General features: G+C 32.8%; 1 protein-coding gene across 4 annotated transcripts in view; it reads left to right on the plus strand.

Annotated features, from left to right (window-relative positions):
- The first annotated feature begins 10,537 nt into the window (after window positions 1-10,537).
- LOC109544639 (voltage-dependent T-type calcium channel subunit alpha-1G) overlaps window positions 10,538-18,549 on the plus strand; it is a 58,982-nt gene continuing 50,970 nt past the window's right edge. For all 4 annotated transcript variants that reach the window (XM_048663499.1, XM_048663498.1, XM_048663500.1 and 1 more), the window contains exons 1-2: window positions 10,538-10,814; window positions 11,802-12,036. In XM_048663499.1, coding sequence (XP_048519456.1) covers window positions 10,719-10,814; window positions 11,802-12,036 — 331 coding nt within the window. In that variant the 5' untranslated portion in view covers window positions 10,538-10,718. The remainder of the gene's footprint in view (window positions 10,815-11,801; window positions 12,037-18,549) is intronic.

Here is an 18,549-nt window from a genome sequence, read left to right on the forward strand (position 1 = left end):
ACTGTACAATCGACATTGGGAAAATGAAATAATATTCGCGTCGTTATTTAGAGCTTTTGGGATAGCTGGGTTTAAAAATTGAATTATTACGATGCATTTCCTTCTCGATAGTTTGAAAACTAAAAATGCTAATTAAATGAAACTGCGTTGAACGAATAAACATGGTTGTGTTAAAAAGGTCTGTGGGATAGCTAGAGAAATCGTGCTGGAAGTTAATATGTTTAACTTGGCATTTAATAATGCACTATTTAATCATCTAGAAAGCACTCTTGAACAGATATTATTTCCGATTTACTATTATCCGAAAGTTTTAAGATGTGGTATTATATCTAAAATCAAAACAATCTAAAAGAATTTTAATTCTGTTTAAAAACTGCAATTAAAAACAAGCAGTGTAAATCATTCTAAAGAATATGTCCAATTACAATATTTAGTTGATCAACAAAATTTAATTTATGTAACGTAGCAAGTCTCGGATTTATTCAGGAAAAACTATCATTAAGTTTCCATATCTTTAAAACAGAGTGCCGTTGGATCCACGGTTTTATTAATTTTTGTCATAATTTTTGCTGAAAAATTGTGAAAAATTTATCTATTAAATTTTGGAGTACAATTATTTGCAAATATAATTAAGGTACATTATAATTTTTGACCTTCTCTTAAATCAACATCTTGCAAATTTCTATATCAACATTTTAAAATTTGAATAGTTATGCACCGAAATTTGAAAATGTACTTGATCGAACTGAAGTATTTTAATTCTAGTTCAACTAAGCCCAGCTTGAGAGAACGGAAACACAGGTTTCGATGCATTAGCATATATTTTCTTCTGTGGTGTTTTATCTTATGCTCAGTGCTACAGTTTTGTATAATAAAATTTTTATATGCGATGGCACATACGTATGGCACATTGGAAAATAAGCCATTCTTCCACAATTTTTCAATTATAACTAATTAAAAACATATGTACATTCCAAGTTACGATTGCTGAGAATAGTCTCCGGCAGTCAGTAATTGGTCATGTGACTTCTCGTATTCGCACTCCGGAGATTTCTGTATTGCATAACCAAATTCTCACCGCAAATGCGAAATGCAATAATGCGCTTCTACACCAATCATAAATTAATTTGCATTGAAGCCTGAATGAAGTTATGCTTTATCGTATCGTGTAATCTCGTAATAGAGTTCAGCTAACTTCCGAGGGATTCAAAGCAATTAAACGAAATTGCTTGACTTTTCTATCTCAAGTTTCACAGCACTGTAGATTCTTTGCACTCGGCAAATGGCAAAGGCTCATTTGCATTTTAACGATGTAACAATATTCGTTTTGGTGAGTTTTCAGTGAATAGAGCTCATTAACCTGCTAATACTTAAGCTTTCGAGTTCGTATGCTTGTATTTAGATATGGTGACGGAAATGTAGAGCAGATCGAGCTTGGTCGCATTAGATGCTCCAATAAAATTCAGCCACATTAATGCAAAGGGAACCTACGGAAATAGTGGTAGAAACTTAGTTGGCTCATTTCCAATGCTTTTTATGTCTCAAGTTAAATCCAGTTTAACATCATCCGTTTCAATCTACATATTTGTACATGTCCGCATTTATCACTCAAACAACTACTCCTCTGTAAACGATATCAAATTTAACTAGTGACAGTGATGGAAATTCGGTTTATTTCCCTTGTGACCAGAATGAAATAATTTCATTCTGAAACCGACTCGACTGGTAATATATTATAAATTAATGCAATGTACAGTAAGTTTGAAACATCCAAGATGATCAAAAGTCCCGGTTATAACGCAGGGACAACAGATTAATTGGCTATACTCTTTATTAAGCCAATCCGAAAATTAAAACATATTGCTTAGCACTCCATGAGTTTTCAATTTTTTTGCTCGTGAATTAATGAATACAGGCGCACGTTTTGGCCAAATTACACTTTCATGCAAGTGAAAATAAGGATTAAAAGCCATTTTTTTATGATTTGTTTATATGCTTTGGCTTTGTGTTTTTTCTATCGGTTTAAACACTATTCCTTGATGCTTTTCAGTATTGCCTCACACTAATATTGTTTTTTCAAGTTTTGAGAAGGATTGATATTACAGGCGTTTAGCTGCTTTTCGTGGACTTTCCTCTGAAAACCGATACATTTCCCGCCTTTGTACCGCAGCATTGAAGTCAGATGAAGCAATTTTTATACGTATTTTGCTTATTAAGCCCTTGTCACAGTAATAAGTATTAATTACGTTGTAAAAACATGAATACCTAAAGAAGATGAATGCTTTCACATACGAGTAATATACAATATTTTTACGGGATAACTTATGATAATACGAAATGCTGGTATTAAAAAACTTCATAAACCTCTGGCTAAATATTCCTGCATGGCGTAGTTGGTAAATGTGTTATAAATATTCAGTAAGTAATTTCCGACTTCTTTTTATAACTGAAAATTAATGGGTGAGCTCTTCCTGCATTTTCAGGATATTCTCGTTTTTATAGCTAATTGTTTTTCATAATATCTTTAAAACTTTGGGAAATTTTGATCAAGTTGAGAAATTAGCCCTTACATAGTTGTGTTGAGAAAATTGGTGGTTTATTTGGTGGTCATCTGAAACTAGGACTGAGAATCGTGCTGAAAGGCTGAGAATGCTATTTTCTGTTCCCCAAAATCTTATAATGGCATATATGAATTTGTGCTCTAATAACAAACGCAGGACCCATTTAATCAAATAGCTAAATTTAATTTTGTCAAAGCAGTTTTTTATCGAAAAATATCAGACTCAGAACCCCCTTCCAGGATTCCTACTGCGTTACTTGGTTATTAAAATTTAATAATTCACGTTGAAGCTAAGACTTCATAGACAACAACAATTTAAGGCGAAAGTTCTACATACTGTGTTACATGGAAAATGATCGAAGTCAGGGTTGCTTCATAAATATGTGATTCTGACTTTCATCTGAAGTGAAGATCACTTTCAAATTTTTCGTTCATTTACTCAATTCGGAAAGTCGATTTTTCTCAAGTATACTAGATTTTAAAGCCCTAAATTTAAAAAATGGTTCAAGACAAAATAATGCATCACTGGAAGCACTGTAAGACCAAATTGTTTATGTTTTTACGTCCACTCTGTAAATAAACGAGATGGCCGAAGAATGTAAAAACTTTGTTCGAGATATCAGATCGATCTTGATGCGTGTGATGTTGAAATACAAAAAGTAGTTTTTTTGTCCAACTGAGAACACGCAGACCCAGTTTTCACCTGTTTCATTTGCCACTCTATGGAAAGTTCATCTGCAACCACACGCACTGTATTGTATCGCAAAAAAAAATTCAAACAAAAATAGAATCGCTTGCAGCAATTAGAATGTATCCCGTTCCAAATTTAGTTCAAATTTGTCCAAATTGGTGTGTGTGTAAGTTGATTTTGTTGAGCAGCTTATTTCCGAAATAAGAAAACTCCTATCGATCTGTCTATTATATATAGGGTGTTCCATTAACAAAGCTACTTAATCTGAAATTTTGGTAAGTTTTCATTTTAACTTCAGATTTTAAAAACATGAATAATAATTATCAACTTGAATATTTAGTTTCAATATTGAAATTTTTATAGAACAGTTGGGAATAGCCCTTTCAGTGCCTCGGAAGAATTAAGTTGCTTTTAGTGGTTTCTTTGATTGATTCTTATTTCAGGTTATGCATTCATTATAAAATGAAATTGCGTTATAATTTTGGATTCTCCCACCTAATCTCAAAGGAAGCCTCATTCAAATGTATTCCATTAGCATGTGGTAAATAGTACACATGCACGTAAATATGTATATTCACTTGTACTTATACATTTATACATTGAGATAATCCTATAAGCTTTATGCTTATGCATATTAACAAATGTTTTAATTTTTGTTTCAATTATTTAATTAATGAGGTAGACGTTGGAATATAGAAATTTTGGCTTATTTAGGGCCAACAAGGAGAGTTCGAGTTTGCTTCGAGAGGTTTCTATTAGTTCTGGGTACTAGTCTGCGAAATGTCAATTCAACTTAAATAGTATTAATAAAACGAAAAAATAGTCGTCGCAATATATCAAGTAGGAACTTTGAAAATGTTGTAATCTAGGAATGACATTTCCTATGAAGAATTACAATTACTTGATATTCTATGTTCAGATGAAAAGCGCAAAGAAAATTCCGAATAAAAATAAGTAATACAGTTTTCCTGATTAACTTCGGACCAAAAGATATTCAATTAGGCAGACTCGTGTATCGGATGACGATCCAAATTACCATCAGACTCGTGCAACAGTCAATTAACGGTTATTTCCCGTTTCTAATTTGGCTTTCGTGGATAATTTCCTTGCGAAGCTATTTTTGGATGATAAACCCGTTGGGACTTAATGCTAACCGTTGAATTAATTTCCTCTGCAACTGAAAGGCAATTTTTGCGTTTCAGGTTCAGAAAAGAAAATCAACAGGTCATCCATTCCAACGACTCTTTGAAATAACTGTCTTTATAAGGTTTGACTATCGCGGAAATTGAAAAAAAATAATTCAGGTTATGCAAAAATATAGCTTTACCAAGAATTTGTCGGAAAGTATATACAGAATTATTTAAAATTGGCGTCGTTTCTATGAGGATGTTGTTTAGGGGTGTTTAGGAAGTACAGGAAATACTATTATCAAAAAATCGTCCTTTTTTCCAAAAAAAGTTTACTTCTTGTCTTTAGGACTCTGTCTGAAACGTTTCAGATGTTTTAATGACCAATTTGTTCAAAGCAGTATGGCCATTTGCTAAAGCTAAACAACAGCCGGCTTATAAACTGCGTGAGTGTTATTTTGCAGAGTGCTATTATTTTACGCAACTTTACATTGATGAATGATCAATACAGTTCAAGGTTTTATAAAAACAAAGATTCAGAGGGATCGATATCTTTTATTAAAAATCTCAACTTGACGCTAAATGATTGCTCTTGACGCTAAATGAGGGGGTGCTGCAGTGTTGGAATAGCCAACTTGGAACCGACTCAGAAAATATCCACAATCAATATTTAAGTCAAATGCTTGTAATTTACAATTTGTCAAATTTCTTGCTTATCCGCTAATCGCAAGATAAAACTCCGAAGGGGAACTTCTGCATATTTAAAAATCATTAGAGAGCCAATTTTGAGCTAGAATCCTAGGCAAATATTTCTTGCACAATGCACAGGAAAGCGAAATACAGCCGTATATTTTATGAACTATACAGCTGACTGTGTAATAAAGGGCCGGAAATCCTATGTTGTTTACCACCTGCTGTATGCTCGATGCAATTTTCCGGAAGATATTAAATATTTCTTGTGGTGCTAGCGGGATTGCCATTGAGGTTTAACTGAATAAAACAAACGGGATAGCGCCCTAAAATATATTTAAAAAAATGTCCTGAAATCAAAATGACGAATGCATATGTAATTTTGTTTGTATTAGAGCATACAAGACGCCAAGTTGAAAAATTTCCACCCTTAATGTCTTTCTTGCAATTGAAAATATGAAAAATCGGAAAGTCCCGTAAATTTTGTTTGTGAGAGGGACACTTTAAATGAGTATTTTAGCCTCCTTGTTTCAACCCCCTAGGACGGGAAGATGTCAACCTTAGAATCTCAAATGGGAAGGGGAGTCAAGTAGCACATCGTTTTAAAGTGCGTTTAATTCTCTTTACATTAGTTATTACTTTGTTGCTTTCAGTCCAGAGTTTTCGAATAATCGCGTTTGAAAATTACAGACTCAATTATTACAATCCATTTTATTTCATCCACAAAATGTAAGTTATCACAAATCTGCCTTAGTCCGAAACAATTTACTTGGTATTCTATTTAATACCTCATTTCCGCTCTTGTTGTAATTTTCATATTTGACAATTTATTCAAATAGTAGACCATTTGGAATACAAATAAACGATGTATTTGAAACGGGATCTTCAAATCGTAATTTCTTGAAGTCGTAAATAAAAACTATTTTTCAGGTAAATACACTACTAAAGGAATCTTATCGTCACTCTTCATTCATTTACAGCTCTGACGCCGATCGTTGTTATTAAACTAGTAAATGTAGAATTGATAACGAAACTGGGAACAAAGCTTCCCGTATGGCTTACACTCTCAACGTAGATCTGAAACGCAACATAGAAGAGGGTCAGATAAGAAATGTATTATAAATTGGTAATTATGCAACAATGCAAGAAGACCTATAGTTACAGTAAATTATTAGCAGCCTGTGGAGAACTTTCAACACCCTTGCTTTAATATTCAACTGAGATATGTTCCAGCTTGATCCAATAAATCTCTTGAAGCTGATCCTGTGGTATAAAGTGCCTAAAGCAGGATGCTTAATAACCGTAAATTGACCAAAGTGCAAAGCTGGACGGCAAATAATTTATGTAGAAGCTGCTGCATTAAATCATTAAATTAACATTTCGACAACAATTGCAATTATATTAGTGAACACCTGTTATTGTTTCCTGGCAAAATTCGTTAACTAACCTTTCTCTCCTATTACTAAGATGTTGATGTTATAATTTCAATCACTCGAGGTCAATTCACTTCTTATTCCCAATCCACACTGACAAGGCCAACAAAGAATGAAATAGGTAATTAAAAAAATTGGCTCATTAATTAGCAGTACAAAGCTTACAATGACTTTTCCTTCCTCATTTTCTCGGAATAATATGTCCCTTCACGCGTATCCTGCCATCTTGAACCGGGGCATTTATCATCTGGTGTGCAAGTTGAGGTTGGAAATGTGCGGTCGGTTCAGATGCTTAGAAAAGCCTTTAGGAAAATTGGTCTGGCAATGTTCAGAATGTTACCTAATTTATATAAAAGTAACGGTGAAAGCATTTCTGAAACTGTACTCATTAATAATCTTGAAAGATCTTGCTGTGCGTTTTTAAAACCGATGGTTACAATAGTTGGATATGTATAGATTTTCTAAAAGTTGCAAATCATCTAAATGCAAGGAGTTGTACCTCTACTTTTTGTTTCATCAGCCAAACGAAAAAAAATTGATTTTTGTAGAACATCATGCAACATCTTCTGTGGTTTTAAATTTTTTGTCTGTCTTCGAACTATCATTTAAGCAATATTGCTTTTTCTTGTCGCGCCATCTGGTCCTCGTCCCATTTCTTAAGGTTGTATATTATTTCTTGAAGATTATTGCGTCGTTAATATGGGTTTACCATTATTTCGGCTCTTGAATCTCCTGGACATTTGTTTTTTGTTTTAGTCCGCAAATTTCTTGGCACTCTGACATCTCGAACTAAACGTTTTTTCCGCTTAATGACATAGTTTATTAGTGATTTTAGCTTCTTTGCTTCTTAGAACTAACCGTGTCTACGTATTTCTTTTGAAGTTGAAAATATTTGCTTAATATTTGTTTGCATTTAACTTTATTCATACGCATGTTGCAGTGTTTCGCAATTGTTATTTACTACGCTCTAAAACTGTTATCAGCAAATAAACCGTTGGCACGAAGTTCTGTTAAGCATTCATATTTTATTGTTCATGGGGCATAATGTTGTCTGTATTTTATATCCTATGGTACTAATAACAGGTAGCTGCGCTATCAAGAGAACTATTTAAATTTATAATGGAATTTGCGCTGGGATATTTCCGAAATTAATAGGTTTCTCTAAATGAAATAATTGGTTTATTTACTGATTCAGTTATTTCCGTCTAAAGCCAATTACCGAGCACAAAATTTGAATTACATGTCTGCCTGTTTGTGCAGAACGCTTTCTTTCAACTCCCGACTTCATATCGCATATTCTCACCATGCAGAACAGAAATGTGCTGTAATAATGGAAACAGAACTTACAATTATTTATACTTTAAGCATTTGGTGACAAATGTAACTTGGAAGGTATTTTTCTAAATTGTGTCGAAAACATGAAATGTACTGAATGTTAATGAATGAATCACTTTATAGGCATGTAAAACAGTTCAGATTATCTAAAATATCTCGACTCAATTTAATTCTTTTTTTTCGTTTTCGCATTCTTCTAGAAAGCCTTGCCAATTGCATTCAAATAAAGAAAAAATCTAAATTAGATCAGTATATCGCAGAACAGACGAATTTTTTTATTTTAAATTTAATTGGAACCATAGAATAAATGGGACCGATCAAATTAAACCGTGGATAAAAGTGTAGTGACAAGCTAAATGGTCTTTACGATCATCAGACTCTTACCTGTGTTTTCTTATGGGAATCTTTTGAAAATGGGCAGAAAGTAGGTGTGTGAGCGGTATTGAGTGTATTTATTCCAAGGGGGGCCGAGAAAGACATTAAATTTTAAGTAAAATTGTAAATAAACGTCAATTTAATCACGTGGAAAAGGGGGCTATTCAACCTGAGAAATTAAGATACTTTGTAACAGGATAAAATAACATTAAAATTACTGATTAAACTGGTTGAAGTTGATCAATTTTGTAAACACTAAAGTTTAATGAGCAGTCCCAACAAGCTCAATCAGTTCCTAGTCCAACTTTAAAATATATTCGACAAGAATCATGATATCGAATACTCCCACTCAAATCATATATTTGTAATTATTTTCATTATCAATTTAATGTTAAAAATATCATTCTTCAGATAAACACCTTTTCCAACGTATTTCAATTAGCATTCTGCAGCTTGCGTCCATCATTATTAGAAAGCTGCCAGTAAGGATTTCAGCAGATTTCATCAAGACGAAAGTTCGCAACTTAAATTTTTGAAGGCCTTTATCGAATCAAATGTTTGAAACAGTTGCTATTTGCTTTGAGTTTGTATACTCTAGTAAGACTAGCATAAATGCTAATAAGCATTTCCAGTTGGCCTGTTGGTTAGCAAAGCTTATAAGAGTACGTCGCTTTGTTAGGTTTGCAATTATACCTAAAACCTTTCATATCGAACAAAATTTGTATTGAACTGAGTATTCATTCGTAGTCTTGTTAGAGCATCTGAGTGTCTAAAGTTTGGTATGCTTCCAAAATTCGAAAACGGAGATTTTTTGAACTAATTGAAGTGCAAAAGGTCAGCCGCAAGTACCAGTCGTATTGCCTTACTACTCAAGATAATATATGTAATCTATTCCCCACTAGTCAATAAGAGATTTTCCGCAGCGTATGAAAACCAATTAAGCATCTCTATCTAGCTACACTTGACATTTTGCGGTTTCCTTCCGTTCAAACGGTATTAAGAGATCAGGCAAACAAGCTGGTTTATTGGCACGATAGGCGTGACAATTGATGGCCTGAATTTGGCGAAATTTTGCTTTACCGTCTGAGTAACCCTTAGAGAGTTTATTTTACGGTCTAATAGTTCTGCAGAAATGAACAGCATCGGGAATTCTGAAAGGTGCTTTTCGATATTACCGGGAAAGGTATTTTACAACTGCAGTTATTTCCAATCGTTTATCTTTGGAGTGAGCGAGTCTTATGTATGTAATAAAATTTCGCTTTGTATATGTATACATCTGCCCTAATAATTCCAAACATTGAATATATAGAAATTGTATTTACTTCTTTTCGTGCTTTAACAGGGCTAACTGAAATAAGTGTACGTTAATTGAGCAACTGCACGAAATAAAACCTTTGAATATATCTGCCAATTAATCCCCAGGCAAGAGCAAGATAATTTTTGCCTGGCACGATTCACGAACGTAATAATAGATAATTGAAACCACTTTCTAAGATCATGTAGGGAACAGTTGGGATCAAAAAAGCTGATTCCGAATATGGTTTAAAAACATTTTTGCTGTTAGCAACCGACTTGAATGAAGCTACTGTAAACGAAATAGAAGTATTGTAATTTTGCTATTAAATCACAAAGATTTGTTGATCTTTGCTTTCAAATTGAGCTATTCAAAATATAAATTCAATTAATGATAATTGTCTAATTAATTTAAATGTTTTCTAATTAATGTAGTCGGGCAAATCGTCATTTAATTCTTAAATGGCTGCACATAATTTCGCCGAATATGACTCACACTTCTTTATAAAACATGCTATGCCTGATAAGTATAAATATATCCGGTAGATGAGGCAGAGTTTCGAGTTTGAAGCAAATGCTAGATAATTCTGCAGGAGAACAATGCTTTAAGATTTGATGAGTACGAGATAAATATGAAACGAATGCTTTTGGCAAATTTTTAGTATAACACTGTCGTTAAGATACCTGAATGTGGGAAAACTATCTACTTCATAAACTCTCGGAAGGCAGAAATACAGGGCGCCACGGATGGATTCAGATAGACATTTATTAAAAAGTATTTTATAAATATTCGTTGATTCAGTTTATCAGTTTTTTCACAGTTATCAGTTTCACAGTTTTTGTTCAATTTTCTATTAATTTAATGTATATAAATTAGCAGATATCCAAAATATTGCAGAGATGTTCACATTACATTACCTTTATCGACATATTCGGTCGACTAATTTGCGGTTTTTCTTTTCAGAGTTGCAGATGACAAATTGCCGAAATGAACATCGCTTGGACTATTCACTTGAAAGTCTCAATTTTCAATAACCTGTAAAAAGTTGCATGAGTAAAAGCAACATAAGTTTTTAGGAACATGTGTTTACTCATTAATGACAATTTAAAAATAGAAATTAGAGTCAATGGGCTTTTAGTTATTGCTACGTAACTTTCAACAAATTATCTAAAAATTTCCTTAACTATAAAACACATGGTTTGAACGAATTTCTATGATGGTCATCCTCCTCAACTGTATCACATTGGGCATGTACCAACCCTGTGTCGACAAGGACCCGTGTGTTACCAACAGATGCAGGATCTTGCAGGTAAATTCAAAAATATGTATTTCATAATTAAAGGTATATTTTTATTTTGAGAATAAAAATTGTTCAGTTGCTAAAAAAATTGTAATTTAATTATCTTGGATTTTGTGGCCTTTATCAAGACTTCGAGAATCTGAAGTAAGAAATGGGTAGCCAAAATAATTAGACTGATGACATTCTACCTCTGAACCAAAATTGAAAACTCTACTTTTAAAAATAAATACTGTGCAAAGCTGTTTTCATCTCAACTGAGACACACTGTATGGACTGCTGAAACGAAAAATACTTGTTTCATTTCAGAGGTTTTGGCAGAACGGCTCTCATTGTAAGTTGCTTATAAAATAATTTTCATGAGCTTGATTCATGATCTCATGTTCTTAAATTCTGAAGCTCTTTGCTGTAAAACGAGTGGTTTTTGACATGAGGTTCCGTAATTGTGTTAAGAAGTTATCAGAACATTAATTACATTTGAACGAGTTATACGTTTCTAGTTTTACCACTTACGTAATTTAGAGACCGAATTATATTCTCATTTACTCTCCGACCGTATCTTTTGTAATTACTGACAAGGTTTAGACGTGAATTATTAAAGCTTCCCTGACAGCTCAAGGGGAATTCCGGATGTCGTGCATAAATTACAAAAACTTTGTTGACATCCAAATATTTTTTTGTTCACAGCAATTCCGGAAGCAGTGCATGTCTAATTTTACTTCCCGTCTCATGTTCTACGTTGGACGTGGTTTCAAATATGTTTTGACTTCTTTTATATTACTTTTAAATATTCTGCAGCTATAGGCTGTTTCAATTACTTACTCTCGCTAAATTTGAACATACAATAAGAGTTTTCTTATTCAAAACAGTAATATATTTATTTCAGTTGACAAATTTCATTTACTAATATATATTATTATAATTACAATCAAATTATTTTTGTTGACTTTTTGGTTCAAGTTTAAAGTACCTACACTATAAAGCAATTTTGTTTTGCAGAGGTTCGACGAGTTCATATTTGCATTTTTTACATTGGAAATGACAATTAAGATGATTGCCATGGATGTTTATGGGAAAGGATCTTATTTGGCAGATCCCTGGAACAGGCTGGATATGTTCATCGTATTGGCTGGAGCAGTGGAGTATGGACTTCCCAACTTCAACAACATCAATCTGTCGGCTGTTAGAACCATTCGGGTACTTAGACCTTTGCGAGCCATCAACAGAATACCCAGTGAGTAAACAGTCCAGTTTAGTTTTCATTGATAAATTGGGTTGTTTTTTCACTGATTTATACCATGGAAAAAGCTGTCAATTGTTTTATGGTAAAGATAATAATAATCTATTTTGTTCTGCTTCAGTTTTACGTATGGAAAAACGACAGTGTTCAATTTATAAGCAGCAATGTCTTTTTTTCTTTAGTTTTTGTGTGGAGACTACTGAAATTTTATTAAGCTGTCATTAATGCTACGTTATCGGCTTTTGTTACTATAGGCACTTCATTAAATTATGAAACGGACATCAATCATCATCACGAAATCGGACAAAGTAAACTATGACACTATGAGGCTTCCTCTTGCCCACCTGCATTAATTTCTTGTTCTTATTCTCTGATTAAGCTTTTTCTTGCTTAATTCTGAAGATCGTACATAATTAGCAACAGATTACTACGTACGTTTAGAGTAACATTTTGCTTCTTTATAGACCCACAGTCGTGCCATATTTTTTCAAATACTTCTGCTACATTGAGAAGTACGGCCGCCAAACCATCCTCCTTTCTAATGATTTTTCAATCACATAAGTTATTCGGTGCGCTTGTTCAATTGATGAATGATATGATAGGAACTCAAATTGATGGACGGCTATTATTTTCATCTTCTCTATTATTGGTTTTAGTATTTTCGGTAATACTTATTGAGAAAGCTATTAGTCAAGATGAAAATGGGGCTGTATGATATAATTTTGTAGGCAGATTTACCAATCTTGACAACAATCAAGACTTCAGATGTTTTTAATATTGGCAGCATATGTTTCAACCTGAATGAAGCATTAAATTTAATTTCGTTAAATGCGTTATGAGTTATTTTGGAAAAAAAATATTAAAGTATTGAATGGCGAATGACAGTTTAGTTACTTTTATATATCTTGTAAATCATGATGCTAGATAATATTCGTATATTAAATATAGTTAAAACTATTCTGAAACTTTATCACACAAGGTATTAACTGGACGCGAAAAACTAAAACCAATTCATTCGTAAAGAAAACAACGAATTCAGTTCCACAGACGGTAATTTATCGGAGTTTGGCGGAAGTTGCTTTAATTGAATTAGAGTTACCTTATCTGGAACGGAAATGGAAAAAGTTGCAACGGAAATCAAAAGTCTTGTGCTGACTTAAAATGCAGACTTCATTAGGAAAGTTATGAATGTGATTTAGTTCGCCTTATCGTTGCTTGTTTAACCTATTAACAGTAATTTACTGTTAAAATTGTTTTAAATGAGCTGAGATGAATGAAGTTGCAAGCACTTTATAAGAAATGTTAGAAATTACTGTATAAAATCATATTAAAATGCGAGTTCTTAACATGACGTGTAACGAACGGGAAATAACTGCGTTATAATAGGTTCGGATGTTAAAGCGCTTTTAAGTTTGCTTAATAATATTTAATTTCCCCACTAGCAAATCAAAGCTGGTTGCCAAAAATTGGTAGTACGTCCTGTAAATACCTTAATTCAGGTTCTTAAATCGACCAGATTAATAAGAATGTTGGGAAATCAGATTAAGTTTTAAGGAAACGAAGTTAAGAGGATAGTTAAACGCAAAATAATTGAATGACAAATTTGGCAAATTTAAACCAACCACATGCGCATTCATAGCGGATAAATTACAAATATGATTGCTGTACGAACCTTCGTAATATGTCATAAAAAAATAAAATAAAATCCCAATGTTCCATAAAGTCCGAATTATTTTATTAATAGTGCTATTTGACATTTAAATAACAAATTTGCCTTTTTAATTAAACGTCACCTAAATGCAATTTATTTATTACTGACTAATGAAATTTTCGTTATGTACAGGATACTGATTGCATTTTACCAATGCTTTTTATAATTTTAGGAAAACGTGTTTTATGCTGATGTACACGTATTCGTTCCCGACTATTTTAAGAAAATTTGCTTTGATACTAGGTGTTCAAACCAAACGGATGACTACGGATTGAGTAACTTTTTAGCTCACTTCTCATGCATTTATAAAAAACTTAATCATTTTTACCACGGTAATATCATTACCGAGACGATTATCGATTATCTATTTCAACAATACCCTTAGGAAGGAAATGGTAAATCATAAATATTAATATCCCTAACAAATCGACTATACATTAATGGAATAATAATAAGCTGATCAGATTTTATCGTGGGGGATGCAAACGGCAAAAGCCACTAGAGCGTGGGCGTGAAAAATAATACAACATATTTTAATATATCGACAAGTCATAGGTTAACTGGCGTATCCGTTAATGTGCAAATTTTACAGAAAACGATTGAATGTTGACAATTTTCTTTAAAGTTTGCCTTTTGGAGAAAAATGTAATTACATAAATGAAGATAGCTAGTCATACTAATAATATTATTAAAAATTTGTTAGTAGAATCAAATTATGTTAAAAAAGTATTTACCTATTGTCGAAAAATGTTTTTATATATTTTGTTATTTTTTTAACACCCTTTGTTGTTGCTTTTATTGTAGATTTGCCTTTTCCAGATTTCTTTCCTTTGGTTGCAGTTTCTTGCTTCATACTATTTCGCCATCTTCTGTCAAGTCGTCAATATTTCACTGCTAAATATTTTCCCCTATAAGCAGTAAACATTTTAGTCCAGATTAGTAATAGTACTTATGTGCATAGGATAATAGCATATTGTTGTCATGAAAAGTTTTGAAGACCTTCTGCAAATCAACACTAACACAAATAAAACTAGTGTTCTTTTTAAATTAAACACCTTTTTGTTCTTCCTCTAGAACAGTGGGGACATTTTCGCCAAGTACAATATTTGTGTACGACCAAAAGATTTCATATTCGTACCAGTTTTGGCCATTCAGGATACATAATAGTTCTACGTCTTTTTTCATAGCAGCACTAATTGAATGAATGAGAGGAGTTTGCATTTAGTTCGCGATTTGATTTCTCCTGGTTGATTGTTTCGGTATTTATCCCGATTTCTATGACAATTGCAATATTCGATGTTTGCCAAATAATTTAAATTGCAATTAGCCAGTTGAAAGCATGTTAATCTAGCTATTACTGTGTTCCACTCCAGTTTTAATCATCTTAGTCCATATTCCAATATTGCAAATATGAATTATTCATTGTTGGTATATCAAGCCCCAACAATTTGTCTCAATCTTGACCTGGTGCCTGTGGCTGTTGATACAATTTCTCAAATAAACCCCTCGACAGTTTTGCATAATTTCAGACTGACTTAATTTACGTGAAATCTGTTTGCTTCACACAATATCTGAACTTATCTTCAGCAGCACTTCGAAATACCATTAAAGCAACATTTATTAGATATTTTTTTACTTCGCTGATGATTAGTTTTCAACAAAGTTTACTTATAAGTTCCTGATAATGTAGCGACATTGAGATGTTTAATGTATTTTTGGCTGTTTAATACCCATTATTCCGCTTAATTTAAAAAGATAATACAATCCTTCTGCTTTCTTAAGATAAAACTTTAAAGAGTTAAAAATAGATTAGAACCCTCGAGGGCTGTATTTACCTTGTAACCATAACGAAGCTTGAGAGGGAATAAAAGACCTTGTTTCTGCTGTTCAGGGGAAAGTAAGCTCCTGGCGAACGTCTTATTATGCGCATATTTGAATGAGAGACTTAAAATTACGCAAAAATTATTTGTGGAATTTTTTGTTAGTTCTTATAGATACCGGTTAATGAAATAAAGGAAGATGTGAAAGGAAAATGGATTCCTCTTTGATTCAATTTGCTGATCAGTTTGACCCGCCGCATTGTTTCACACGTAATTAAAACCATGGAGGTACTGGTTAATTCTCCCAACTATAAATCACATCCAGTAAAATATTTGTATGATAGTCATTTGAATCAATTTCGTCATTTACTGCTCTGAGCTCCTAATTACCAGAGCAAAATTTATATAAATAGCAAATGCCAGCTCTCGAATGTAATCTACACATTAAATTCAACTGGAGGCACAATAAAAACTTTCCATTACATAGACAATGAAACAAAGAAGTCCCGTTAAGCTCAATGCATAGAAATTTATCGGCCTGTTACGTGGTCTAAAATCACAATGGGATTTGGTAATAATGTGGAGAATACTGTGAAAAGCTGGTAAAAGCTGTCGGCTCCAAACCTTCTTGTCATAAATCATAAACCTGTGAGATAATTATTGTGTCTATTAAATAGCAAATCTGGCGCTTTGCTGTGATAAAGACCTGCACATAGTGAATAAATAATTGCCGTTTCGAACAATCATATTTCCCTACAGTGAATTAGATTTTCTTCAGTGCACAACAGTGGTTTAAACAATGACAGTAAATATTGAATTTCAATGGAGAGTTGTTTTGAGCCCAGGAGCAAAAAAGTTGATTGGTTATCTCAAAATTAACTATCCCGAAGACTCGCTTCAGAAATAGCTATTTGAACACTGTACAGTTGGACTTTTTGACTTCTTAAGTAACGAAGCAAATATATTAAGGTCTTATAAAGGTTGAAAGTTTTTTTAAGGTTGTATTTTAGACAAAAGGCGACTTTATTGAGTGTGTAGCTATTTCTACATTGTAAAAGACGAATGACGACACTATATAAAATGTATCTGTTTAAAGCGTATAAATGAGGTTCTCAGTCGAGTGCAGGTCTGAGGTGTTTTTTATGCCAGCATATTGTTTTGTGTATAGCAAATTGATTCTTCTGCCAGAGTAAAAGTTGTCGGAAGGAGTGACAGTGCCACGTTTCCACAATTTTTGCCGCTTTTTTATGGGTCAATTTTATGCTTTACTCAATTGAGAAACTGAATTTCTACGCTTTGAATTTTTGTCAACTATCGAGAGGGCCGAATTTATAGTTTTATCAGTTTTCATCATAAAAACTCGGTTTTTCAGTTGTCTTCCAGTTTCGCCTGTTACTTCTCAGTCTTCTGTCTATTCACGCACAAATTTATAAGCAATTACGTCACATTAATGAGAATTCATCAGTTGATCGTGCGAATAAAACAGATTACCAAAATTATAATGTATTTAGCTACAAATGCCTCAAAAAAATTCTATTGGATTGTTTTCTGTATTTCTTCAGAAGAGTTGCGGCAATTTCAAATTACGCTGATAAAAGGTGATCCTTAACATTTTTTCGCGTTTCAAATGCCTAATTCAGGTCCCACCAATAGAGTTAACTGTTTTAGTGATTCTAAATTATAAATGTCAATATTTACGCTTAATTATTCATTGGCTCGTTGTAGAACGAAATGAAATAAACATTTTAATTACTTTTGATACTCCGATTCGGGACATTTTCAAATTAAATTAAAAAAACTCACATTTAAAAATAAAAACATACGCGCCAGGGTGTTTTTACGATAAATTACCGTACTCAATCTACTTATTATCCTAAGTTGTAGTCAATGACCTATTTTCCAATAAAAGATACCGTTCCCATGATTCAAAAATACGTTAACCAATCTTTTATTTCTTTTTTAATTAACGGCAAAGGGCTCAAAAATCCTGACAATTCAGAAATCAATTCCGTATTATCTGAAGCACGTTAAAGCATATTTTATTGACAGGCCATCAAGCTAAAAAAAATCGGATCGAAGAACATAAATAGGGCAACTTCCAGAACGAGTTTTATCTTCTGCTTGCTTCGGGCAGCGTTCAGCAGCGCTTCTAAAATTGTGTTGATCATTTTCGACATGCGGATGCGATAATAGAGCCGAAGCTAAATTGCCTTTGAAATGATTTGTTATGGAAGTGCTGCAAATAACAGTATGCCGGTCTTTCTTGAAAAATAAGTCCAACTAACTAACTAATTTCAAATACAAAAGTCTAAGAGTTTTATTTATTTCTTTAAATTTAATTTGCTAGTGTGTGCTAGCTTTTGTTGCTAGTTTTGGTGCATTGAATATTTTTTAAGGACCGTTGAATTTAAGTCATTAATATTATACTTATGTTTTTTATTACGTTTTAAAGCACCAAAATACATGCATTATGCAACTAAAATGAGACAAATTTGAGTTAACCTGATAGAGAGATATAACCACAATATACGCAAAATAGCTTATGTTCAAACACATCAAAGTTTAATTGTGGAATCGTTCGTTAAATTCCATTGAATTATGCTTAATTACTATCCGAACAGGCATATGTCATAAAGTTCCGCGAGTTCCATTGCCTGTGTGATCTACATTCGGGATTACGTACAGATCTATTAGAGAATAGTCAAAAATGTACATTATCCAACTGGTAATTTGCATTTACTACGCCTTTATTCGAGCAATTAACAAGCTCCTATTTCAGTGTGTCATTTGGAAATGCTAGCGCTTCGTGAGTTAAATGGTCGCAATAAATGTGATATTTTGAAAAATCTGACTTAATTGACGATAAATCTTTAGTATTTCAGTGGATTTATGTAGCCCAGTGTTTACAATTTTCTCATCAAAACGGCAAAAAATTATATAGACTTTTCAACGGAGGTAAATTAATAAAAATTATTT

The sequence above is a fragment of the Dendroctonus ponderosae genome, unplaced genomic scaffold, assembly GCF_020466585.1.
Source record: "Dendroctonus ponderosae isolate FM_Combo_2020 unplaced genomic scaffold, Dpon_F_20191213v2 Dpon_F_20191213_2, whole genome shotgun sequence".
In the NCBI taxonomy this organism is placed as follows: Eukaryota; Metazoa; Arthropoda; class Insecta; order Coleoptera; family Curculionidae; genus Dendroctonus; species Dendroctonus ponderosae.